We start from the raw sequence: 27,880 nt of genomic DNA, 5'->3' as shown, positions 1-27,880 counted from the left end.
TATGTGAGGAGTAGTAGATACATTGGAGGGCAGGGCTAAGATTCAGGAGGAACATGACGAACTGGAGGATTGGATCAAAAAGAAACCTCATGAGGTTCAATAAGGCCAAGTGCAAAGTCCTACACTTTGGACAGAACAGTCCCATGGAGCGCTACAGGCTGGGGACCAATGGGCTATAAGTTGAATGTGAACCAAAGGTGTGCCCTTATTGCAAAAAAGGCTAATGGCATACTGGGCTGTATTAGTAGGAGTGTTGCCAGCAGATTGAGGGAAGTAATTAGTCCCCTCAATTCAGCACTGGTGAGGCCACATCTGGAGTACTGTGTCCAGTTTTCAGCACTCCACTACAGAAGGGATGTAGACAAATTGGAGGGAGTCCAGGAGAGGGCAATAAAAATGGTTTGGGGGCTGGGGCACATGACTTCTGAGGAGAGGCTGAGGGAACTGGGCTTATTTAGTGTGGAGAATTGAAAACTGAGAGGGGATTTAAGCTATCTAAAGGGTGGTTTCAAAGAGGATGGAACTAGACTTTCTCAGTGGTGACAGATGGAGCAGTGGTCTTAAGTTGCAGCAAGGGAAGTTTAAGTTAGATCTTAGGAAAAACTTTCTTACTAAGAAGGTAGTAAAGCACTGGAACAGATTACCCAGAGAAGTTGTGGCATCTTCATCCTTATAGGTTATTTAAGCCACAGCTAGACAAAGCCTTGGCTGGGATGATCTATTTGGGGATGGTTCTGCTTTGAGCAGGGGGCAGATTAGATGACCTCCTGAGGTCCTTTCCAGTGATTCTATGATTCACCTTGGCCAATCTGATTTCCTTACTCATGGTTAACAGTCCTTTATTCTAAAGGCAATCCCAATGAAATTCATATGACCGGTATTTCATGGTCTGTGAAAGTAAGGTACTATCAGCATGAGTGAGACAACAAAAACAAAATAATTCTGGTTGTGAATAAGTAAAAATCCCAAATCTAAACTGTGCCAATCAGTCAGTAGTAGTCTTTTCTGACTATTTATACATTTCCCTATTATTTAAAATTAGCCCTGAAAATTCAGTCAGTCCAATCAATAAATTCATCAACATTATTCAGGCAAAATTCCTACAATCTCCTAACAGCAAAGGCTGCTTATAGACATGCTCGTTCATGTTCTGCTTAGAATGCTCCAGCGTCTCCTCACTGTCATGTGTATTAAGTCCCTCCATGTTTCAAAAAGGCTTCAGGGGTGCTTTAGAATTAACTTTAGTTCAAACTCCCCTGTGGCCATTTTGAAATGAAAGGGAGCTTAATACACATAGTGGTGAGCCATTTTAATCAACACAGTTGTCCAGGATCCACTGTATTTTCTACACCCCACCTCCCACCTCTGAGCATGTGCATAGCAGCCAAGATTTGCAGGTATTAGCCCACAGAGGCAGGTTCTGCCACCCTTACTCAAAATGAACAGCCTCTTGCCCATGCATAGTCTCACTGACATCAGTGAGACTGTTTGCAGAGCCTGCAACTCAGTGAGAGTAATGGTATCAGAACATGGTCCCTAGGTAACATTTACATGAGGAGGGCCCAGTTTTGGTCCAAAAAAACTCATCCATGTAGTTTTGAGATCATGGGACACTTATTCAAGTGTCTGTTATATTGTGAAGTGATTTGCACCTACCTCAGCATACATGAAATCATGCTGATTTGTTCCTCCAAGCTCACTCTGCAAGGCCATGCAGATATAATATCCAGAGTTCAACAAAATGAAGAGAACTATCCAAACAGTCTTCATGTCTTCTAGGAAGTTTTCCATCTGATGGCAAAAGTTTCTCCTCTGTTTCTCACAGACTTAATGGAGTTTATGTGATCCACCTAAATGACTCACATGTTTTTCAAATATGATATAATCCATTAATTATCCCAGAGGTATTATGGGGGATGACAGTAAATGGATCAAGTACTTTAGAACTGTTGTTAAAAGCATATTTTCAGGTTAATGAAACTAGATGGTGAAGGACATAATTACAGAGGAGACATGGTGGTCCACTCCAAACAATATTTCTTACCTGAGCCTTCCCTGTCCAAGTATGCATCTGCATGTTGTAAAAGTAAATTTAGTGTTATCATAGAGAAAGGGCACAGTCTGCTAAAATATTTTAAACACTGTATGTTTATAATTATTAAGCAAAAATACAAGTGGGTGAAAGTTTATGGGCAAAAATGTATTTGCTAGAACTCTTTCCAAATTTCTGCTGAATTTGAGTGAATATTTTTGACCAAGAACATTCTGGAAAAGTGGAAAAGAATTATTTCCTATATTTTAAATGAACCATTATGATTTTCATTTAAAAATCATGATTCCAGACTAAATGTACCTAATTCAATTAAAAATGTAATAAAACTAATACCTCCCCCCCCAAAGTTAAGAATGAACTATTTCAGATAGAACAAAACATTTTGTTTAACCCAAAAATATTTTTGGAAGTTTCAGTTTGGCAAGCAACTAGAAAAGAATCAATTAAGTTCACAGCTGTAACTAGAAATGATATTCATTTGTGGTAAATAATTGTCTTGATCTAGTGCCCTATTTTACATACACCTAGGCACAAACGCTATTTCATCTTTAGGCAGTGTTTAATTTTGTGCAAGTCCCTGAAACTTTAATCAGGGTAAAGCCACAGCTAATAACTGGTGGAGAAGGACCCATCCTATGTTTAGCTCAATATCCTAGTAGTTAATGCATCTGCTAGGGCTGTGCGAAACTTCACTGGTTATTTGGTTTCAACGCTGTTTCAATTCATTTTGAGCTTAAAACAGCAAAATAGAAATGAAATGAAAGGCTTCAAAACAGCCTTGAAATGAAACGGGGCAGTCGAAACATTTTGAAAGTTTCAAAACATTTCAACTTTCAAAGCTGGGCTTGCTTGCAGCTAAAGAGAAACTAAGGAGAAGGAGGAATAAGAGGGGGGAAGGACTGCTCTGGTATTGACTGTGTAGCTGGCCAGTGACTGTGATCCTACCCTGAGGTCCCTTCTAATCCCAGTGCTCTGGGGGAGGGATGGAAAAACAGCACAAAAAGCATTGTTTGAACTGAGCTTTCTCTGTGCCTTCACACTTACAAGTGATACAAGTTGTGTTCTGAACAGTTTGTGGTACAGTTTCACAGAAATCCCTGTACCCATCTCCTTGAAACTTGGCAAGCATCATGCTCTCAGCAGGGGCTACCATTCCTGCAAGTTTCATCCAAATCAGGCAAGAAATGAGAAAATTATAGGCAGTTTTGTGCTTCCCCATTGTAGCCTACAGGTGAAACATTGAAACGGTGTTGAAACAGTGAAACGGTTTTGATGAAATGAAAACGGAACAGTGCTCTTGAAATGAAACAAAACTTGAAATGAAACACTGTGCCGTGAAAAGGCAAAATGGAAGTTGAAACAAAATGGGCTTTTTCTCACAGCCCAAGACTTGCCCAAGAAATGAGACACCTTAGATCCAGACCATATCACTCAGAGGATTTTGGACCCGCATTTCCCACTTCCCAGTAAAGGCCCTGATTATATTTGGCCAGTTCTGATCTACATGCTTGTTTGCATAAGAACACAAGTATTTTTTATGGGAATGTCAATTCTTTAATTTTGAGTACAAAATGCCTTGCATATAAATAGCAACTACTATCATCACAAATAGGATTAAATCAAGCAGCCATTCAAAACTAAAAAATTCTATAGCATTTGACCTGCTTTTCTACCAAGCAACAAATTGGAGATAAATCTTGTCCTTCATGAAACTATAGTTAATATTTGAGGAGAATTACAGTACAAATTTGTAATATTCTTACTCCATGTGACTCAGGCCCCAAATTACACTTATCAGCATAATTTGGGCAGCACACCCAAACTGTTATGACTGTACTTCAAACATTGAGAAATGTGCTGGCCCTAGCCTCCCCTACCCCACCAGAAGTAACTTTGCCACATGCCAAAGCAGGTGTGGCATAGGTGTTCCCTGGGAACAAATAGTGGCACCAAACATCCACACTTGTCCAGAAATGGTCAAAGGTCTCAAAACCCTTTATACACCTTAAGTTCTAGATCCTCAAAGGGTCTTAAGCACTAAAATGCTGAATGCTTCCTTCTGGCATTCACAATGTCTGAGTTAGAGTTGTAGACTCCCTATACAAGGGATGAAGATGTAAAGTGACTAAGAGTGATCTACAAAAGCCAGGAGGCTGAATGGGAAATCACCTGCCCTAGACAACAGAAAATTCTGAAGATAGTGGCATGCCCCACTTGGGTATTAGGTGACTCCATTCACTCAGGATTAGCATAATTCCCTTTTCCAGAGTTAGATGCCTAAGCTATTTCTATGAAACCTGAGTGAGGATCCAGAAATGTTCAAATCCAGAAACATAACTGGAGAAAGACTTTTTTTCTTACTATACCGGAGGATCACCATATCAAGATTTGGGAGACCTCGTCTCAATTCTTTTCTATCTAATGGGATTTGAACACCCAGCTTCCATGTTAATGCCTTAACTACCAGTCGACATGCAAGATTGGGGTGGGAAAGATAATTTCAGTCTATCTGAAGCTGTTCCATTTTACAAGGTTTTATTAAATATTTATTGTGCCAGAGAGACAGATGAAGAAATGTTAAGCATGACTGTAACACAATGGTTAGGTCACTCACCTGTGTGGGAACAGACCTAGGCAAGTTGGGCAGAGAAAGAACTCTCTTTTGAATTCTGATAAGGCCTAAAAATGAGATTAGAGCGAAGTTGTCTCACATTTTCTACTTTGAGGTGCTTCTGTGTGTGCAGTGGTAATGTTAATATGGGCATCTTAGGTACTTAGGAAATTACAGGCTGTAGACACTTTAGGGTTAGGTTAGACACCATTTGGAGTGGTAATGGCTGGGGCAACTGAGTAGGCCTCTCCTTTCCTGTAATAGCTTTCTACACTTTTTGAACAAAAGGGGGATCCCCCCATATGTGAGATGTGATTGTCAACAAGAGGATTCCTTCAGCAGCTAAATTGTAACAGATGGGATATCTGGTTGAAAGGGCGGGCTGGCCCCGCTACACACTTTTTCAATGGTACAAAGTATTTTATTGGGGTAGTGTGTCAGGGGCCCTCTAGAGCAGTTGGTTTTAGAGTAAACGCCCCATTGATATGCATTGGGCAGTTTACTTGTTTAAGAACATTTTTTTCAGGCTTTTCTTAGTCCCAGGAAGAGGTCTCTGTTCTAGTCAGATTATAATGCCAAAAATCAGGGCCAGAAGCTTCCTTTTTTGATGAAAGGTGAGAGCCTAATGATCACATGGCTCTGGAAGTTTGGGCTGTAGGCACATTCCTGTAGTGTCCATTCACTCCTATAAGGTTAATTGGTGCTTGGGAGGAAATCCAAAGCATCAGAGTGTGAATGTTTCCTTTGTAGTTGAATGAGCAGGCCTCTAGAAAGCCACTAAATGTTTCATTCAAAGAGGTAAACTAGTACTGTATTCACAAAGGACAAAGCCCTGCCCTAACTCAGCAAAAACTCCCTGGGAAGGTGAGAAGAACATTGGCTGTCTGAAGCATTCAGAATCCAATCTGATAGACCATTCTTCGATCTTACCATAGTATTTCTTTCAAAAAGGGTCAGCAAGTATCTGTTTTTTGAGCCCAGGGAGATGGGAGGTCTAGGTTCTCTTACAGAAAGCAGATTATGCCCTGTTACATTCAGGGAGCACCATTAGATGTATTACATAGGCTCTGTCTCCTTCCATACAGGAGAGCAGGTCTGTAGTAATTCTGAATTGGCATAGTAGGCTTTTTGCCAACCACACTACCTCAAGAAGTGGAAGTGTCTGCCAATGTTTTGATTCCAAAGTGATTTTCTTGTATCTTAAAGTATATTCTTGGTGTTGACCTGTGGGTGTATATGGGTCCCTATATGTTTTCTAGACTTTGCTCTTTCCCTTGATCATTCTTCACTGGAAACAGCTGCCTGATTCCCATGTGTGAGGCTTGTCTAATGTCACCTCTCCTTTCAATCACCATGTTTTTTCATTGACATCCATCTTAGATTAGTTCTTGTGCTCACTGCTGTCATTCCTTTGCAGAATCACTTAGCCATTTATACTCTATCAGTTCAGTTTAGTTTATTAGTTCTCAAGTCTGCCTAGGTTGTGGCCCCCACTTCTATTCCACTGGTACCATTTATTCCAGGGATCTAACTCCTCAGTGAATGTAGGCCCCCCACTACAGAAAGGATGTGGAGATATTGCAGAGAACCCAGTGGAGGGCAACAAAAATGGTGAGGGGGCTGGGGGACATGATTTATGAGGAGAGACTGAGGGAGCTGGTTTTATTTAGTCTAGAGAAGAGGAGACTGAGAGGGGATTTAATAGCAGTCTATTAATAGTAGTCTTCAACTACCTAAAGCGGGGTTCAAAAGAGGATGGAGCTTGACTCTTCTCAGTGATGGCAGACAACAGAACAAGAAGCAATGGTGTCAAGTTGCAGCAAGGGAGGTTTAGGTTAGATATTAGGAAGAATTATTTCACTAGGAGGGTAGTAAACCACTGGAACAGGTTACTCAGAGAGGTGGTGGAAGTTCCATCCTTGGAGGTTTTCAAGACCTGGGTAGACAAAACTTTGGCTGAGATGATTTAATTAGGGATGGTCCTGCTTTGAGCAGGGGGTTGGACTAGATGACCTCTTGAGGTCCCTTCCAACCCTAACTTTCTATGGTTCTATGATTCTATGAATGCAACTGTTCCAGGTGAACTGCATGAAACTTGTATTGGGCTCTGCTCATACCATAGCTTTCAGAGTCTGTTGTGTTTTCTGTATATAAACCAAAAACAGTGGTAAGAGCTACATAATAAAGGTGGTTAAGTTCATGAGTCTTTTGATCTTCCCAGTTACCTGCAGAGAGGGGGAGGGGGAACAGGAGACACCCATATTTCTTAACTTTTTATTTTATTTTATTTTTTGTATAATATTTGCCATTAAAAGAAAAACAGTCACATGCTTGCCTATTGGAAAATGTTTATAGTGCCTAATGTAGTATATGGTCAAATAGTTATAAACCTGGGTGCTCATTTTATAATAATTTGTATTTAGGAAACAGTATTTTGATATATTACATTTATTAAATTATGCTGTGACTAACACTTTCTTGACTGAAAGGAAGTCTTATCCAAGTGGAAATGTTTTCATTCTTAAATTCTTCATCAGACACAGAATATCAAAATATTAAAAATGCTTCCTGAAGTTCTTGAGGAGATGGCCTTTTAACCAAATTTGCCTAGCATCCCAACCAGGTGCCCACATCAAAGACATCCACAATGATGTGGGATTTGTAGTCATACTTGTATGATTTGGAGTCAATAATGAAGTGCAGAAAACCTGTATTGAAAATAAAATAGCATGAAATATTTGTTGTGTGGGAAATCATGGATGACTGGTGCCTCCTGAGTCTTGGGGGGCACCAGGTCGCCAACAGGTTGGGGGGCCCCCAGCAGGTCAGGAGGTCAGGGAGAGGTTCCCCAGTGGCTGATTGCTGAGGCAGCAGTGAAACAGGAAGTGCACTTCTGGTTTCATGGCCGGTGCTTCCAGGGTTTTCATGGCTGATCTCAGGGGGTGCACATGCACCCGTGTGCACCCCCTACACGTTGCCAATGTGGGAAACCTATTTGCTTAATCAGTGTAAACTGAACTCAAATAAACTTACTTTGCTTGAGTGCCACTCTTGGAATTCTTTAGTTTAACAATTCTTTAGTTTTGCCTGTATGTGCTACATCTTTGTGCTACCCTCTGCTCAACAGTTAGTACAGAAGGTTAGCTGGTCACCTCCCTTAGTAATTTTATCAGCTGCTGAAGGAAGGATGTACCATAGCTGATTATTCAGTAACATTTATTAATGCTGAATTGATACAAGCATAGTATTTGGTTATGTGTCTTATCATTCAGTGTAGATCAGCAGAGGTCTCATCAGCAGGCCCTTTTTCAACAATATTTAAGAAAATGCTTCAAGCCGTCCCTATTCAGAAGAATGGTTTTACAGGTTAATATTTCAAGCACATACTAGTGGGACCTATGGCTTGATCCATTGGTGGAGGTTGGTACCTCGAAGTGAGATGCCAAAACACCTAGCATTTAGGCACCCAGAGGACAGACTGGCATGCTCAATTCCCTACATGGTACACAGGGAGAGTCCATTTTACCTCCCTAGAAGCAAATGTTTTGCTTTCCTTTTGGTATTAACACTTTCAGCATTCACTTTTTTCTACAACACTACCTATCTTCTGATTATTTGTGTTATATAGCAGGGGCGGCCAAGCTTACTATCCTTTCTAGTCAAAACCAAACTCTTGACATGGCTGATTGCTGTTGGACACACCACTTCTGAGATGTGCATGTCACAGATTCAAAGCTCTGATAAAAGCACCCCAGCAGAAATAATATTTTGTCATTAGATGACTCTTTTCAGGAGAGACATTTAAACTGCCTGGGAACTACATGCAGTCCTACTGCCAGCATCTACTCTGGACTCTTTTAAGAGCATTTGGACATCTATCTTGATGGGATCCTTTGACCCCAGCTGACTTCCTGACCCTGGGGCAGGGGGCTGGACTTGATGATCTTCCAAGGTTCCTTCCAGCCGTAATGACTATGAAATCTATGAAATCTATGTATAGCTATATAAAACGGGGTGGGCTGGCTCTTTATGTGGGAACAGACAGCTCTGTTGCAGAAACCCAGCTGCAGGCAATTCACTTCTCAGGGTGTTAAAAACTCAGAGAGAGCAGGGAGGTCAAGTTATGGGGAAGAAGTAGTGCAGAGTAGAACGTAGATAAACTTGGTACCGGGAAGGGGCCAGAGCAAAAGGGCCTCCTGCTACCTAGACAAGGGCTGAAAGTTTTGGTTTTCCAGTTTATTTGAAAAAGGGGTATGCATTTACACTGAAAGAACTGGCTGAGGTGTTTCCAGGAGCAAAGCCAGCCTGCAGGCTCTCTAACCCGCTTACGTTATCTCACACACATACACATATACAGAGTGAAATATGTAATTCCTGCACTAGTTACCATTTTATGGGAGTAATATCTCATTCAAGGTCTTGATTAAAAAATTACAGTCTTACCAGTCATTTCAAATGCTGCATCTACTTTGCCACTTATTCCTGGGAAAGCATATGAAATGTTCTTGGGATAGTCCTTATCCATAGTATGTGTAGATTCATCATAACTAAAGTACAAATAAGAATGCAAGAAAGTTGCTGAGAGGATACAAGAAGTTCATTAAATCTAGAGAGCATCATTCAACTATTTAATCATTTTAGTGAGGTGGGAAGGGGGTTGCACTGGCCAAATTCATGACTTGTGTAAATGACAAGGTGCTAACTGCACCTTGTTGTGCAACTGCACCTTGTCGTGCATCCACAGGTGCATCTCTAGCAGGACCAAGGAGGTGATCCTCTCACTCTATGCAACACTGGTCAGGCCACAGCTGGAGTATTGCGTCCAGTTCTGTGCGCCCCACTTCAGGAGAGATGTGGACAACATTGAGAGGGTCCAGAGGAGGGCCACTCGTATGATCAGGGGACAACAGGGCAGACCCTACAATGAGAGACTGCGGGACCTGAACCTGTTCAGCCTTCACAAGAGAAGGTTGAGGGGGGACCTGGTGACAGTCTATAAACTCACTAGGGGGGACCAGAAGGGTTTGGGAGAGACCTTGTTTCCCCTAGCACCCCCTGGCATAACAAGGAATAATGACCACAAGTTGTTGGAGAGTAGGTTTAGATTAGACATCTGTAAGAACTACTTCACAGTTAGGGCAGCTAGGATCTGGAACCAACTTCCAAGGGAAGTGGTGCTGGCTCCTACCCTGGGGGTCTTTAAGAGGAGGCTTGATGCCTGCCTACCTGGGATCATTTGAGCCCAGTTTTTTCTCCTGTCCTGGCAGGGGGTTGGACTTGAAGATCTATAAGGTCCCTTCTGACGCTACTTCTATGATTCTATGATTCTATGACTTGTGTAAATTACTTAGATCTGGACAGGTTACAGAGGTGGGTGGATGAGAATAGGATAGGTTCCAATACAGACAAGTGCAAGGTGATGCACCTGGGGAGAAAGAACCAGTGGCAAACCTACAGGCTGGGGAACTCCCTTCTCATCAGTACAAAGGCAGAAAAGGATCTTGGAGTCATTATTGATTCCAAAATGAACATGGGCCACCAATGTGGGGATGCGGTCAGGAAGGCTAACCACACCTTGTCATGCATCCATAGATGCATCACGAGCAGGTCCAAGGAGGTGATCCTCCTTCTCTATGCAATGCTGGTCAGGCCAGAGCTGGAGTACTGTGTCCAGTTCTGGGCGCTGCACTTCAAGAGGGATGTGGACAACATGGAGAGGGTCCAGAGGAGGGCCACTCGCATGATCAGGGGGCAGCAGGGCAGACCCTATGAGGATGGGCTATGGGACCTGAACCTCCACAAAAGGCAGCTGAGAGGGGATCTGGTGGCTGCCTATAAACTTGCCAAGGGAGACCAGCAGGCAATGGAAGAGTCCCTGTTCCCCCGAGCACTACTGGGAGTAACAAGGAACAACGGTCATAAGTTGACAGAGAGTGGATTCAGGCTAGACATCAGGAAGCGCTACTTCACAGTCAGGGTGGCTAGGAGCTGGGACCAACTTCCAAGGGAAGTGGTGCTCGCTCTTACCCTGGGGGTCTTCAAAAGGAGGCTAGATAGATACCTAGCCGGGGTCATTTGACCCCAGCATCCTTTCCTGCCTGTGGCAGGGGGTTGAACTTGATGATCTGCTTAGGTCCCTTCCCACCCTACCAACTATGAAACTATGACTTCATTGGAGTTAAATTTGGGATGAATTTTCTTCAATCTATTTTAAGCACCTTTATATTTCAAGATCCATATAATTTATCTATTTCAATATATATATTTTAACTGATAAAGTTTCAGACCCTTTGTGACATGACATCACTAGTGATCATGTTCCATGACAGAAAAGAGCAGGTATGCTTGTTTTCTCTGAATGCTGTGCATCTCTGATTACTAGGTAGATACTTACTGGTTGGTAGTATGCAAGTTAGGAACCTAGGGTAGACCAGAAGTGCAGTACCACAGGGAGCATCTAGTAGTTAACCATGGGACCAGAGGTTAGTAATTTTAGGTTCTATTTCTGCCTCTATCATTGACTTGTTGATGGCAGAGCTGATGATCAAGTGTGACTTGGTCAGATACTGAATGTGCAAGGGAAAACAGTTCCACTTGTAGCAATCTGGCATTCAGTGGCTTTGCAAAATAAGCATAATATATACCGACATGGTATTCTATGGGAACCAAATCCAGCTGTAATGTAAGCAAGTAGAACACATATTGAAGTCAATGGACCAGTTTGTTTTCACTTGCACTGTTGTACAGTGGAGCAGTGATCAGAACAGGATCCATAATACCAACAGTGGATGTTGCCTCCAATAAATCTCTGGAACAGTTAAAGGGAGACTGCAAAACATTGCTTACAGGGTGAAATTTGTCAGATGTATATCTCAAGAACCTGGGAAAGCACAGTGTAAGAGTGGGCCTGATTAACCAGGACTTTACTCCAGTTTATGTACCTCTACTGGCTTATGGTAAAGCCTTGTCTCTGCAGGAAAGATTCAAGATGAAAGTGAATGCCATAGAACTAGCATTTTATTACCCTGATCTTCCAGATCTGAATCACCTTTGCTTTTAAGAAGAGAGAAGAAAAGAACTTTTGGCCATTTAGAAATGAAACATGAAGTTTGTTTCTTCTCTTACCTCCAACAGTTTTCTTCAAAAAAGAGTAGGGTTTTTCCTGTTTCTTTAACATGTAATGCAGCATCAATATGACTGATGTTATGTGGAAGCCCTAATGTGTAAATTGTAGAGGGATTTCTTTTCATCTTTAGAGTTCTAATTGTCCAAAACCTGGATCCTACGTAAACAGAGTTTGTATTAGGCAGGCAACGGGAAGATCACTGCATCACTGTAATACTATCCATGATTTACCTATTCTCTAAGTATACTAAGAACTTCACTTTAAATGGGTTAGATCCTCACATGACAGGGACTTCCTCAATAGTAGGGAAATCTCTGAGTCATTTGTGCTGGTGGAGGGGACAATCTCCAGCTGGTCCCCAAGTGCAATGGGGTCCCCAAGTGCAATTTCCTCCCCTTGAGTCCTGGTCTTTGCACAGGATGACCAGACTTGAGTGCTGGATCAACAGTCTTATGGGGCTTCATGGTCTATTGCAGTTAATGGAAGTTGTTCCATTGATAGTAATAGGTTTATGATCATGACCTTAAGGAAACAGAATAAATACCTTTATAAGTGATTCTGCATTATGTATACTTTTCTTTAAACACTTAGCGGGAGATAACACTAGCCCATTCCACACGGAATATTAGTGTATATGTGCAAAATTTTTGCCAGCTGTTTCAATTTGACGCTTTTTTGACTCATTTTGAGCTTGAAACAGCGAAATCAAATTGAAACGAAGAGCTTTGAAGCAGCCTTGAAACAAAACGAGGCAAGTTGAAATGTTTCAGAAGTTTGAAAACATTTCAAGTTTCAAAGGAGTCAGCAGCCAAGTGGTGGGAGACAGGGGAGGACCAGGGCTGTACTCCCAGTGACTCTGCAGTCCCATGTGGCTAATCCAGGAACAAAGCCTTGGCTCAGCTGGGCTGAGTTCCTTTCCCCAGCCTGATTGTAGCACTGGGGATGGGAACTCAGCCCAGCAGGGCTGAGTTCCTTTCCCCAGCCTGATCAATCGGAGTGCTGGGGAGGGGAACTGAGCAATTGGGCTCAGTTCCCTTCCCCAGCTCCCCAGCCCCAGGTGGTAGCACCCACTTCCCTCCCTCATTTGGCAGGCAGATCAGGGCCGCAACCCTGGGAGGATTGGCACAGCACCAGCAGCCCTCCTGGGGTTGTGGACCCCCATCTGCCTGCTGGATGGGAGAGGCTGTTTCAAGCTTCCCCATTATAGTGTATGGGAGAAACGTTGAAACAGCATCACTGTTTTGACGAAACAAAATGGAACAGCGGTTTCAAATTGAAATGAGATTTTAAATGAAACGCTGTTCTGTCAAAACCTCAAAACTCAAGTCGAAACAGAATGGTGCCATTTCGCACAGCCCTAATTTTCACTATTAGATAGGCATCAGATCCTGAGCTGTTCTAGACTTTATTCTTTTGAAACACAGTAATCTCCAGTAAGTTGAAAGTATCAAGTTGTATTTTGAGGTGTTGTAATACTGAACCCTTCAAATGATAAGAATATATGTCATCATGGAATTTTAAGTGAGTTTGTAGTAGAGTATAAAATAAAGTACCTTGGAAAATGTACATAGTTTTCTTTGAAGGCACTTCATAAGCAGCAGAGATATTTGCTTTAATTTGTGATAAGAAATTTTTGATAAATCCTTCTTTCACTTCTGATGTTGATAAATCCTTAATCCACATTTTTCTTGAAAGTTAAAGAAGCAATTTCAATACAATTATCAATATTTTCAAACAAGTTATCTGCATTGAACTATCCTCATTTCAATAGGAATAATTTTATAAACTAGTGGTTCCCAAATGAAGCCTCACAACCCTACATTGGGTAGTAATACTTATCTGGGGCGTTGTAAGTCCTATAGACTCAGTTACACCTTTAGGTGTGGACTGGAAGTGGTGTCACAAGTCAATTGAAAATGGGTTTGCTGCAGAAAAAGATTAGGAACTATTTTAATAAACACATCTTTGTAACTATATTCTACACCAGTGTTCCCTGTAGTCTCTCCATTTCTTTTGCTACCATTATAGTAAAAATGCTGCATTTTTACTTGTGTTTGAGCCCTAACATATCCCCTGTAACAGGTTGAAGCTTTCTTCCAAAATAAAAAGAGGTTTTCTGTGCGTTAATGGCCTTTCTGAGCCATTGCTAATCAGTTATAAAGCCCCATTTTTTGGTAATTACCAAGCCACTGCTTTTAAATGAAAATAAGAGAATATTTACTGAACCTGTTTTTGAAGAAAATGATGTTTTCTCCGAAACTAGTAACAGCATCAAAGGTTAGGCTCACATCACATTTGTCATCAACTGATAGTTGTTTTGGGAAAAAATAATGCAAGTACTGGTAAATGTCTGAATGGTATGTTCTTCCAGAGCTGGACTTTGGTCCTAAATCAAAATAAAACAGAGAAATAAATTTGTGGCCCCACATATCCCATATTGTATACACAAGGTTGTCAGATTGCTGGCTGGTGTAAATTGTAGAGTCATTGGAGCTACACTGACCAGCTGTGTTTCTAGTTTGATTATTTCTAGTAACTCCAAAATGAGTGAAAGTTAATGAGAATTGCCATTCATTTTTAAAGAAAGATCCAGGTTTTCAAAATCTTATGGCCATGCTTAACTTAAGGGGGGTTTGGCTCATGCTTAAAGTTAATCACATGTGTTTGTGTTTACGAACAGAATCAATCCATCAGAAAGTACCCTTTGAACTGTAGATATGCAGTGGAACAGAGATACACATCAAAAATAATTTGCTGGATTGCCATTTCATAGTGTTTTCTCAAACTCTAAATAATTTTGCTTTGCAAATAATAATGCATTGCTTTGCAAATGCAGTAGCAGAAGTTACAAAAAATAGCTTTGGATTACTTTTAAATAAGTTTTTTATAATTGTATTATAATAATTGCATTATTTTATATTGTATTATATTGTATTAGTAATAATTGTATGTAATATCTGTATTATTTTTTCTATTTATGAAACATGCTAAAAACAGCAGATATTGGCAATGCAACCTTATCTGAATGCATGACATATGGAGCCTAATATATATACCCATACCATACAGTGTTTGAATCCTATGTACATCCTCAAAGGAGAGAGGAGATCCCTGTAGCCTGCGCTTTTGGTATGTTGGATACATCAGTGAAGCTGGATTTCTTGAATGGGGGAGCCCTAACGAGTGGCCAAACTCATGAGCAGCGACAAGGTACAAGTTAATACCTGTAAAAAAATATATACTTAAAATGACAAATAGCACCTGCAGTTTCAATAATCTGGGACATTTCTACAAGTAAGAGAAACATAATTTCATAGAAATAATTTTTTGATTGGCTAGCAATGAATAGAATTGAATTTTTCTCCTTTGGTCAAAGTGTGTTCACATGTCCTTAGTGGTGCTATATGCCGCTTATTAGGGCTATGTGAAGCTTTGATACCTGATTCAATTAGGTGGAGATTTGGCCCGATTCGGTGGTCAAATCTACAAATCTGATTTAAATCAGACAACCCTTTAATCTCTCCAAATTGAATCGGTACCCTCTGAATGGATTCAGAGAGATTTGGAAAGATTCAGTGATTCAGACATAGACACAGCTTTAAATGTTTTTTCTACATACCTTTAGCTAGCAGGTAGCTGGCGTGTCCCACAGAAGCGCGGGGTTCCCCAGCACACTTGGCAGCAGACCCAGAAGTGGATCAGAAGTACTTCTGGTCCACTTCTGGGTCCATCGGGGAACACACATGGCCCCCCCCCGGCTTGGTGACTAGTTCGTCCTGGGTCTGGAGGGGCACCTGGGGTCCCCCTGCGGCTGATTGTGTACCGAAAGTACTTCTAGTCCACTTCTGGATTTGCTGCTAAGCACTTGGGGGAGCCCCCGTGCTCCCGTGGGATGTTCCATACGCCCCAGCATCTCAGTGTTCATGAGCTATGCTGGTACCTTGAGATATGTAGAAAAAACATTTAAAGCGGTGTCTATGTCTGAATTGCTGATTCTCTGAACCAGCATTGAATCTTCAGATTTGGATTCAGCCAAATCGAATCAGGGACAGTGATCTGAATCAATTAATTGAATCACTGTCCCTGATTCAGGCTGAATTTGAATCTGAATTGAATAGGGCCTGTTTCGCACACCCCTGCTGTTTAACACATGCTAAGGTTCATTTAATTTTTGATGTTTGTGAAACTACCCACCATTATGTTCTGCTGACCACTTTTCATCTCCATCAAAATGAGCATCACCTCCAATTCCTACTCCAGGTCCAAATGCATGAGCCACAGTGCCTCCTGGGCCATCAAATGGCTGAGAGTCTCCATGCGCTAAAAAGATACATCCAGACACACTTTTTTTTCCTTGGAAGTCAAGTACTGATTAAGCCCTCAAGCCAGCAGATTCTGAAGCACCATAGGACCCATTGACTTAAAGTTAAATACATGCTTTAGTGATTTACAAAGTTGGATCATCACAAGTCAGTTTGAAAAAGAAATGTAGATCCTTTCCTGCCCATCACAACAAAACAAACAAACAAATCCCCCAAACACTCCAAGTTACCTCTCCTTGCAAATCTGATCTTTATATCAGCCTTTCCAGTGCTGGATGGGATAAATGTTAATGGACTAACATCACTCCAAACTTTTAAAGCTGAAGAAATAAGGTGATTCACTGTGGCTGATGGCAGTTGCGAAGTATATGTTGCTATACTGTGAAAAGTAAGACAAGGAACTTAGGAACATCCTAACAGATTTGGTTAGGAAATTATGAGATAAAATACATTTTTGGGGGGTGAATTAGGTAAAATTTGACTTAGGGTGCCATTTTTGAGAAAGTTTCAGCAAAATAGTTTTGCTCCCTCTAAAGATAGGATGGGGGAAATTGTAATGTTTTGTGAGGGTTACAGATTCCTTACAATTATTTCACTAAGTCCAGTGCCTCCATATTTGAAAATGGTTTCAGACAGGTGTCTTTTGCCATCCCTATGAAAATCCATTGAAATCCAACCATTTTTGGCTTCTGAAAAATCAGTTTGAGGGAGCTCTGTAGATTCTCTCTGCACTGACGATACTCTACCTTACCAAGCTCACTGAGTGTGTTCCAGAGCTTCAATAGCTAAGCCTGGTTTTTCTCCTGTTGATCCTCCCAGCATCAGGGCTTGCTAAGCACTAAAACTGAGCAGGGAGACTTTCTCTCCCAAGATCTCAACACTGCTCAACGTATTTCATATGGATAGTAACACTGAGCCAAATCCTCATGTAACTTCAAGTAGAGAGGCTAGATAGATGCATGAGGAAAATGCTGGAAGACTCTTGTAGCTCAGCTATACTGCACCTCCAGAACTGTACTGCAGAGCTTGCTGGGTGATGTTGGAGTGGATTATTATTTATAGGTTTGTTTTTATTCCAGACACCAAATTTCTTTCATGATGTCCTTTCCCTGTTCTGCATGTCCTCTATCCTTTTTTCTGATATGTATTATTATGCAAGGCACATCCACAGAACTATGAACCATCCTGGATGTGCATATCCTACATATAGACTTATCTAATACAGAGGTCCTTTCATGCCCATATAATTGTTCCAAAGCAGTACCTTTTGTCCTCATATAGTAAACTAATTTGATCTGTTCTTTCCACAAACTCATCCTCTAGTCCTTGTTCAGTCTATATGACTTTTTATCATCTAACTATAAGAATGCTTTGGGTGAAGCCTTGTACATCAAGAAGTCTGGGAATGCAAGGGTGACATATTTTTTCCTGGTCTTCTAAATAGTCATTTTTGGTCATCTATGTGGTACGTCTTGGTACTTACACACACGAAAAACAATTCTGTTTTTGGAGTTATGGGCATAGGTGACTGCATATGCGCAAAAACTAGGCATATATGAGAATCAAAAGGGAGAGGAACAGGGCCATTTGCTAATAGGTTACTGTCTTGAGGATGTAGGTTCTAGGCCTCCCTCATCCACAATGGGTTTTAAGAAGAGTTTCTTTGACTTCCCAGCACGGCATACTACTAACCACTGCAACCCAGTACAGCCATTACCCAGGCTCTTTTTGAAGCAGAGATTTTTTATATAGTCATTGGAAAAATGGATGGAGGCCAGAAGGAAAAATGGATGGAGGCCAGAAGCTTCTACATCATTGGGAGCACAGATCCCAGCTAAAACCTAGAACCCCAGCTGTTCCAAACAAGCAGGCAACTCACTAAGCCACACACACTTGCTTTCATCCTCTGGGCCTATATCTCTCTTGCAGTGGTCCAGCTCCAAAAGGAGTGCCAGAGAAGAGTCTAAATAATGGCTGGCTTGTGGTGTGACGATTAGAGTCTTGCAATAGAAAATCAGAAAGGCATAGGTTTAAGTCCTTTCTTGGTGAGGGGAGTCAAAATACAGTTCTGCAGCTTCCCAGATGAGTGCTCTAGGTCATGGTGGGGGGGGGAGAAGGAAGCATAGAAGTCTCTGTCTCCTCACTTAAGGCTGCTACTTGTCCATAAAGGATGCATGTTTGTACCCCATGTGCTACTGTACCTGTCTGTGCATGTACATAGTTACACATTTGCATTCAGGAAAGTAATTCCTCTGGGTGTGCCAAAATTACTGCATAGCTGACCAAAAAATAGCCCCTTAGACAACCAGGAAGGGAACAGAATGCCAGCTCAAATGATTTTGAAACTAGAGCTTTAAACCACAGAATAATAAAATGACAAAATGCTTTACCTGTATGTTAATGCTTTCTTCAGCCAGTGAACCTGCTGGTTCATAACTCTATATTGTTTGACATCAGGTACTCCACACCTTGGAGTTTTCATTATTTCTGAAGTTGGAGCATTTAAATGACCTGTTACATTCAAGCTAAAAAATGCTTGTATCTGTTTCAGCCTCTCTGTCAGGTAACTTGCACTCCTCCTGCTGTGATTTGTGCATGTTTTATCCAGTGGAGAGAAGTTTTGAAGGTATACCTAACTCATTGCAAGAAATGGAGGGAGAAAGTGAGAATGGATGGAGTGACTGAAGAGGAAAAAGAAAAAGAAAACCTTTAGGGTGTCTATTTAAACATCATATTGGAACATCATTGCCAGCAAGGGTAAGGTTGTACTTTATAAATTACTGGCTGATAAAAAATTGTGTTCTGTTTATATTATCATATTTTTTGATATGCCTGATGCATCTTAAGTTCATCTTTATATCATCTTGGAAAAGGATTTTATTTTTTTTTTGGCATCCAATAAACACTAATTAGTATCGTATTTTTAGTAAGAAAGTTTAAAATGTGGCAGTAAATAAAGTGTGAAGTTATTAGAAATCTTACCTCCTTTTATGGAAAAAATGTCATTGGTTTAAATGGGACTAGGATGTCACTTTATTTATACATATCTGTATTTCAAACAATACATTCCTGACAGCATCAGTGGGCATGTCTACATACCAACATACAGCGATGTCGTTACTGTGCCTTACAGGTGGTGCACATTTAAATTTCCCCACTATGTTGCTGTAGCAGCATGCTATAGGAGGGGAATTGTGCTGCTACAGTGATGTAGCTAACAATCACGTGTAGACCTTTGTGATTGTTATCACAACAACGACATGCTGCATCACTACATCGCCACTGGGTGACATGTAGACGTGTCCAGTATATCTCATTCTGGAGGAGGGACTAAACCAAAACTCAGAGATTTTGAATACTAGCATTTAGAATAGGTGGGTTTCTGAACTTGGGCCTGGACCTGATTTAACATCTGATTTAAATAAAAAAATCCATTTTTAAAAATAATTGTAAAAAATCATCAGTTTGTATCCACCCCGATTAACCTGTGTTCATTTAAAGGTTCCAGAAGATAAAGCATTGAATCCAGACCCAATAGTTCTATTAATGATTTGGCTACTATGAAACAAGCTACTAGCACCAGATTGTTTTGCTGTTAAGAGGAAGTACCGTTAATTAGCTAATCATGGCATGCTTCTTTTCTCTATTAAAGTCTTATTTTTGATGCCAAAAGTAGTGTATTTCAAGAAACACCCAAACCAGATTTTCTTTGTACACTTAAAAAAAATAGTGGTTTAGGTAGGTATTTAGCATAAACCAAACATTTTAGTCCCAGAGAAATAATAATAATAAATAATAATAAGAATGTATACAGACCTTGTCATATATCAGGTTGTTTTTTTCGACCTTATAGGCCATTTCAATGTCATCTTTTGTCCTGTGGAATAGAGGCATTGCCAGTGACAAAGTGAAAAGTAGGGAAAACACAGAGAGAGGATGCTGCAAAACAATCATGATCCTAGTAAGGATGGTAGTGTTAAAAATACAAAATCCTGTAGTTTCCAAATGTAGCTGGCAGGTGTCTTTATAACACTGAAATGATTTTGCAATTGAAGATGATTCACCCACTGTACACTGCAAAATGATTAATACCTCTATTTTTAAATACCTAAAGCCTCATTCTTCAAACCTTACACTAAGTCGAACTCCCACAAAGAGTCCCACTGACCTAAAACTACTGGCACATACAGTGGGGCCCATTAGGGCTAACCCCATTGAAGTTTTCTATCCTGATTTTATACTGCCTCACACTTGGATAATCATTTATATCCATACAGCATGGGAGCAAAATTCAAAAGACCAGATTCTGATTTCAGTTAAATAAATCTGCAGTAATTCCACTGGCTAAAGTCAATGCAATCCACAAAACCTGTCACATCTCATTTTACTTTGACTTGGCCTTGTCTGCCTTATTCCTAAGGAGACCACTTTGTGGTGGCTAGGACAAAAGGAATGATACCATATTGTTTTACACTTGTATTCAGTCCATTCCTATTCAGATAGGTACAAATCTATAGGGTTAATGTTTTACTTTTATACCAAAACATCCTCTTATGTCATCTACAAAATTATGTTATAATGTTGGGATGTATAGAATGCCCTCCTGAAACCTATCATTTTAGTTCTTTTCAAAGAATCCAAATTCAGCATTTAATGAGATGTCATTTGCTAAGAATAGATCTAGTTGAAGTTTTTCCTCACAAAATATTTTTCACTGATAGATAAAATTATTAAAAAAGACACTTTTCATGAATAATTATTAATCTTGTGAACACCTCTACATTTTTGCAATATTTTTCTGTAATGTGATATAACAACATTCTTATGGGCGTCATGATTGACCACAAGATGAACATGAGCCTTCAATGTGATGCTGCGGCTAGTAAAGCGACTAAAACGCTGGCTTGTATCCATAGATGCTTCTCAAGCAAATCCTGGGACATCATTCTCCCCTTGTACTCGGCCTTGGTGAGGCCGCAGCTGGAGTACTGCACCCAGTTTTGGGCTCCACAATTAAAAAGGATGTGGAGAAGCTTGAGAGAGTCCAGAGGAGAGCCACGCACATGATCAGAGGTCAGGAAAACACACTTTACAACAACAGGCTGAGAGCCATGGGGCTCTTTAGCCTGGAAAAGTGCAGGCTCAGGGGTGATCTGATGGCCACCTATAAGTTTGTCAGTGGTGACCACCAGTATCTGGAGGAATGTTTGTCACCAGAGCGCCCCAAGGGATGACTAGGTCGAACGGTCATAAACTACTGCGAGACCATTTCAGGCTGGACATAAGGAAGAATTTCTTTGCTGTCTGAGCCCCCAAAGTCTGGAACAGTCTGCCAGCGGAGGTGGTTCAAGCATCTACTTTGAACACCTTCAAGGGTAAATTGGATGCTTATCTTGCTGGGGTCCTATGACCCCAGCTGACTTCCTGCCCTTCGGGCGGGGGGCTGGACACGATGATCTTCCAAGGTCCCTTCCAACCCTAATGTCTATGAAATAAAACATTACATTTTTTTGTACAGAAAAACATGCCTTGTTACAGAATTTTTCCCTAGTTTAGTAAGGTTTTTTAATCAAAAAAAGATTCCCATTGACAATTCCGGAAAATGTCATCAAAAATGGTATATTTTGAACTCAGCAAATCAGAGAGATTTTTGACATTTTTCTTGGAATAATTTTCTTTGCTGCTAGGGCCTTCATAGAATCCTAGAGAAGTAGGACTGGAAGGGACCTCCAGAGATCCTCTAGTCCTGCATTTCTCCACCCGTGGGTCGTGACCCAAAAGTGGGTCACAAGAATATACGAAAGGGTCATGAACAAGCTTTAAAAATGGATCAACAAACTTTAAAAATTTCTCCTTTAAAGGAGAAAAATGTTGGAAAGTGGGTTTTCCCTTGCAGGATAGCAGAGTTCCAGCCTGTAAGGGGCTGCTTGGAGGTCCCCCATAGCCCCTCATTGCCCCACACACTGTGGGGTTGGGACCTGGGGGGTGAGGGGCAGTGGGTCAGGAGTGAGGGGCACTGGCAGGTCCTGGGGGTCTGCTTTCTATTTAGACTACTTACTGAGTTGGGACTAGCCATCAATGTTAACAAATGGGTCCTGGTACAAAAAAGGTTGAGAACTAGTCCAGTCCCTGCATGAGGCAGGATCACCCTTATCCAAACCATCCTATACAAATCCATGTAGTAAAACTATAGTCAACCCTCACACAACGCAAGACATGACAACCTAACCTGCCACAGATAAAGCAGGGGGACCATGGCAGCCAGCATGCTGCTTCTGTAAAAGGTGGTTAATATACACTGAAGAGATCCCAGGTAGAGGACCACGTCCTCTGCTACAGAGGAAGGCCAAAACTTCCATGGTCCATACCAATTTGACTATAGGGTAAAATTCCTTCCTGACCTCAAATATGGCTGTGATGGGCTAGCTGGCAGTGACATAGCCCAGGGGTTTTAAAGGGGTAAAAGATGATTGGAGGACTTGGGATTCCCTTTCCGCACCAATCAGGCCCCAGAGACTCATCCTCCCTCCCCCGTGTCCTGACTGGCCCCTTGGGTCACCTGGAGGGGGATAAAAGGGGCAGCATGGGTTGTCTCAGGGGAGACCAGTGAGGGACAACAAGAAAGGAGCTTCATAGAGCTGAGTCAGTGGGGCAGGAGCAGTACCCCAGAAGACCCTCAGCAGCGTGGCGTGTGGCTGGCAGGAGAGGCTCCCTGCTGGGCTTCAGGATCCCCTATGAGAGGTCTGCGGCCAGTAGGAGAGGCTCTCCCTGCTCCAGGAAGGATCTGAGCAGCAACCTGAGGGGTTCCCAGCTCTGCTTCCAGCTCCTCCAATCAGAGGCCAGGAAACTGGATGTGAGGCCGGGGCTCCAGGTTGGTCAAGAACCCTAACAAGCTGGAGTAGTACTGCTAGTGGTGGCTGTCTGACAGTGTTCCTGCTTGCCACATGGAAGATCTTGGTTCAAGTCCCAGTAGAGATGACTTGGGGTGAGTGAAATAACAAGAAGCAAATCTTGCAAAGGGGCCATTGTTTAAAAAGGTCCAATATTTTCTTGTCATTTGACATTTTGTGCCTTTTTATTTTCACCAGCCTGCACTGTTTGTTCTGCTGTTTGTGTTTTATATTTTGTTAAACCTGTTTTTTGTCAAGGATTGTAAGTGTCTAACCTTTGTTGAATCCTGCCCCCTTGAGGCATTGTAGTGTCCACTATACCCTCTGATTTATGTCTGTTATGTTCCCAGTATTAAAAGGTATATGGTTAAGTCCCCATTGGTGGTCTGGCTCTGCTTTATAGGGGGAGGAGAGTCCCTACACCTCCCACAGCGCTTGTGCACCTCCTTTGATCCCTTCAACTGGAGAGGGGGTACCTCTTGGAGTACCGGCCAGGTTACATGGCAATCACAGAATCATAAAAAATTAGGGTTGGAAGAGACCTCAAGAGGTAATCTAGTCCAGTCCCCTACTCAAAACAGGACCATTCCCAGCTAGATCATTCCAGCCAGAGCTTTGTTGAGCCAGACCTTAAAAACCTCCAAGGATGGAGAGTCTACCACCTCTCTAGATAACCTGCTCTAGTGCTTCACTATCCTCCTAGTGGGAAAGTTTTTCCTAATATCTAAACCTCCAACCTAAACCTCCCTTGCTGCAATTTGAATCATTCTGAACCTGCAGGGGCAAGACGCTCTAGCCAGAAATCTCCAGCTTCAAGTCTCAACAGGAGCACTGACACACCCCAGCCAAAATCCCCAGTTGGGGTGGAAAACAAGGACTTCCTTATCAATACATGGACTAACTGCAGACATTCACAGGAGCTAGGGGGAGATTAAATTGCATTAAAGATGGCCAGCTGATCTAACTTAGTTCGCTCTGGTGTGGACCTTAAACTTAGACACGGTTTCAGTGATTGGAAATCAATCTAAACCCATAACTTACAGAAGCTTTATGCACATAGACCGGTCTAAAATGCCAGAACAGAATCTAAAATAGACCTGGATCAATGGACACACAGACTTAATTAATATAGATTAGACCGGTGCGTGGAACTTCAGTTCAGTTACCTGAGCAGCCCTGGGGTTGGTAAAGCCCAGCTGCTGGCCTCAGCCCTGGGGCTCTGCTTTTTCTACCTGTCCCTTGGCACTGGGATATTTTTAGCCCCCCAGCTCCTTGTGCCCCACACCCCCATACACCAATCAGTCCCCCACCAGCTCTCCATTTAGCAAGCCACTCTGTGATTTAATAAGTGTTCACCACTGCCAGGAGCTGAGGAAGTAAGTCCTGGTCGTGGGAGGGGATGGTAGGGTTGTGGAGGGCAGGTTCACTGGGGGGCTAAAAATAGCCCCATATCCCCCATGATGCTGCCAAAACTCCTGCCCCACCCTCCCTGAGAGATTGCACCTTCTCCCCCAATTGCTCCTGCAGATTGTGCCTGCCCTCCCATTCGCCTGTGAATTGTGCCTGCCCCCACATCACATCCATGGATTGCCCCTGCCCCCGCATTCTCCCGCAGATCACACCTGCCCTCTTTGCTCCCATGAGTCATGCCTGCCCCCATATTGCTTACATGGATTTTACCTTCCCCAGATCCCCACACTAGATGCCGTCTACCACCCTATCCCCTCAAGCACTCCCACAAATCCTGCCTATCCTCCAGTTCCCCTGAAGAACTCTAATACTCCCAGGCTGATTACCCCCATCCCTCCAAAAAGCCCCTGCTAGGCCCCCCCATCCTTACTTATCTTAGATCCAGTGGCCTTTTTTAACAGGACTAATCGTCCCCTTAACTGCTTGAGATGTCTGTACTTAGCTTTAATAATTTCTTAACTACAGCATAAATTTTTAATTCTTTCATTCTTTCTTCAGAAAAATAGAAATTACCAGAACAATAGAAACATGAAGACAGGTTCCCTCCTGTGACATTTCAATCTTTTGTATAATTTGGTGAAGCTTGAGTACACTCTTTTGGCTTGGAACTGAGTCTAGTGGCACAGATCTGATCTGGATCAGAGCTTTTCTAAAGTGTAGTTCTGGGTTTTAGTTACAGACCAGATTTAATTAAATAATTAAATAATACTCATGAGAAAATACACAACAGATAACAGATACCTTTGATATTTTTGTTCATTTAAACAATCGCAGTAACTCAAATTTACCAAGATTGTGAGTAATAGACTCTCTTTTCCGTAGTGTATTGCTTCATTAATTCTAAATTTTATTCCAGCAGTAAATCTATCTGGTTAACTTCCTAACATTTCTGGAGCATTTACAACTCTGTGCAATGTATTTAAATTCATGGATAGATAACAGATACGAACTAATCCGTAACTTACAGAAGACAAAAAATATACTCTACTCTGAAAACAAATGAGAGCTATATTTGTCTACAAAAGGAGTTTTGTGAATTATTATCAGGGATCCTGGTTTTCTTTGTTTAAAAACCCCAATTCTCTGATAAAAAATCCAAGATTCTCTGATTTAAAAACCCCAAACCCAGCATTTAATGAGATGTGGTGCTTTTTAATCAGAGAATCTTGGATTTTTTATCACAGACTTTGGGATATTTAAACAAAGAAAACCAGGATCCCTGATAACATAGGCAATGCGTAAGTGTGCCACCCCCCGAGAAGTGTCGGCAGCACTTCTGGTTTTGCTGGTGGCACTTCTGGACCCCTTCCCCTTCCCGCCTTCCCCCGGTCGGCAATCAGCCACTGGTGTACCCCCCAGAGTCAGGAGGCACTAGTTGTCCATGCCTGATAATTATTAAGTATACAATGCGAAAAAATGGATCTCTCTCTATATATTGGTATCAGTTGAACACAATGGTTTATTGATATATGAACAATTTTAAAGCAGTTTGGAAGCCTGCTGGTGCCTCAATTATTATAATAAATTCTAAATAACTGTATATTTTGGTGTATGATTTGGGTTTTTTTATCATGGTAAATCAGAGCTCCTCCTGCCCCCTTCAGTCAACAGGACACAGGTCCAGCTGTGACAGGTCCCCCTCCCCCCACCAACTCTTTGGTGCTGAGCAGTAGGTGTGTGTGAAGCTTTGGTCACTGATTTGATTCAGAGAAGATTTGGCCCAGTTTGACAGCTGAATCATCAAATCCAAATCAAATTGGAAGACCCATTAAACACTTCAAATTGATTTGAAGCATCCAAACTGATTCAGGAAAAGATTCAGAAAAAGATTTGGCAATTTAGGGATTAAGAAAAGGCGGTCGTGTGGGGAAACAGAAACTGAGAAGAGGGAGGGGGGAAGGAGAAGGGCAAAGACTGCTCTGATATTGACATCTGTAGCTGGCCAGTGACTGTGATCTTCCCCTGAGTTCTCTTCCAATCACAGTGCTCTGGGGCAGGGATGTAGAAACAGCATATAAGGCTCTGTGTGAAGCCTTTCTCTCCCTTTTGTGATCTATCTCTGTCTGGAAGCAACAGCATGTGAAAGGTACTGGCTGTAGTGGCTGGCTTCCTGGTCAGTCTCTTGCTAGTCTCTCTTCTTGGAAAGGATTGGTGGATATACACCTTTCCAATATATTACAGATAGAAGATATATTACAGATAGAAGATACAGTGCACATAGAAGATATAGTAAACAGGTAGAAGATATATGGCACACAGAAGATTGACTTTTATTAGTAAATGTTTAGGATTGGGAATCCAGAAAAAAGATGACAAAGCTGATATGGAAATACAAAGCGCCCAAGCAAGGGACTAACAATAGAGGGATGGGGGTGAGGAGGGGAGCGCAACTAGGTTACGACTAGGTTAGGAGATACAATGTTAGCCAACTAAGCCCAGGGGTGAGGAGTGAGGGAGGGGGGAAGAGGAGGAAGGGTGTTCACGATACTGAGAGAGAAAGGAGATAGATACACACAAACCCGTTACAATGGTCCACAATGGTGGAGGAAGTGGTTTGGAGGAAGTGTCTCAGTCCATATAGTCTCATCACAGGGGTCCTCTTCGAGTGGAGCTGGGTCATCCATGGTCAAAGAAACCTCTTGGAGTGAAGTGACGGGGGGTTGGGGGGGGTGGTTCAGGCGGTGCCATCTGGGTCTGGTCCAGCGGCGGCTCGTCTGGTGGGGTCTGAGTACTGGCAGTGGCCCATGATGTGTTCCACGTAGCTGTCGCGGGACCGATGGATGGTGTTGGACACCATGAGGCAGCTCATCAGCTTGGCGTAGCAACGGGAGACGCGGCAGGCACGCAGGATGCTCTCATTGCTGGGGTCCCAGGCTCTGAGCATTCCCTTGATGAGCACGTCAATTATCACATCGTAGCCGCAGCCCCTCAGAGCGTCGGCCAGCGGGGCGTACTTCTCCCGCTTGCGAGCCTGGGCATCGGTGAAGGCTTGGTGCCAGTTCTCGAAGGGGATGGTGATGTCCACGATCACAACCTTCTTGGCCTCTGTCGGTGATGACGATGTCGGGTCACAGCTGGCTCTCACAGCCTGGGACAGTGCAGTTCACGGAGATCTCCCCCACTGCGGCCGGGATGGCCCTCACCAGGCGGTCCTGGACAGCGTTGTGGTGGTGCTGCCAGGCTCTGGTGTGCGGCTTGCAGCTGCACAGCACGTGGGGGAGGTCTCTGATATATTACACACACACACACACACACACACACACACACACACACACACACACACAGGCACACATTTTCCAGCACAGCAAACATTATGAAGCATGCTGGAAAGGCAGGTGCTAGGTCCTCTGGCAGGGGAGGGAGAGGGGATAGACGGGGTAGGGGGACAGCTGCAAGTCCCACCCCCCC

At 42.4% G+C, this 27,880-nt stretch overlaps 1 protein-coding gene across 1 annotated transcript in view; it reads right to left on the bottom strand.

Moving 5' to 3' along the window:
* Positions 1–27,356, bottom strand: part of LOC149875251 (matrix metalloproteinase-20-like) — a 53,848-nt gene extending 26,492 nt beyond the window's left edge. The window contains exons 1-4 of the mRNA XM_090053095.1: positions 27,205–27,356; positions 9,108–9,211; positions 6,782–6,889; positions 4,668–4,732 (exon numbers count right to left, since the gene is read on the bottom strand). Of these exons, the coding sequence (XP_089909221.1) occupies positions 4,668–4,732; positions 6,782–6,889; positions 9,108–9,211; positions 27,205–27,356 (429 nt within the window). The remainder of the gene's footprint in view (positions 1–4,667; positions 4,733–6,781; positions 6,890–9,107; positions 9,212–27,204) is intronic.
* Between the last annotated feature and the right edge of the window lie 524 nt (positions 27,357–27,880).

Source organism: Crocodylus siamensis, chromosome 1 (assembly GCF_052110815.1).
Source record: "Crocodylus siamensis isolate JL-2025a chromosome 1, ASM5211081v1, whole genome shotgun sequence".
In the NCBI taxonomy this organism is placed as follows: domain Eukaryota; kingdom Metazoa; phylum Chordata; order Crocodylia; family Crocodylidae; genus Crocodylus; species Crocodylus siamensis.
The sequence above is the reverse complement of the archived record's forward strand: the minus strand, read 5'-3'. Positions and strand labels throughout refer to the sequence as shown.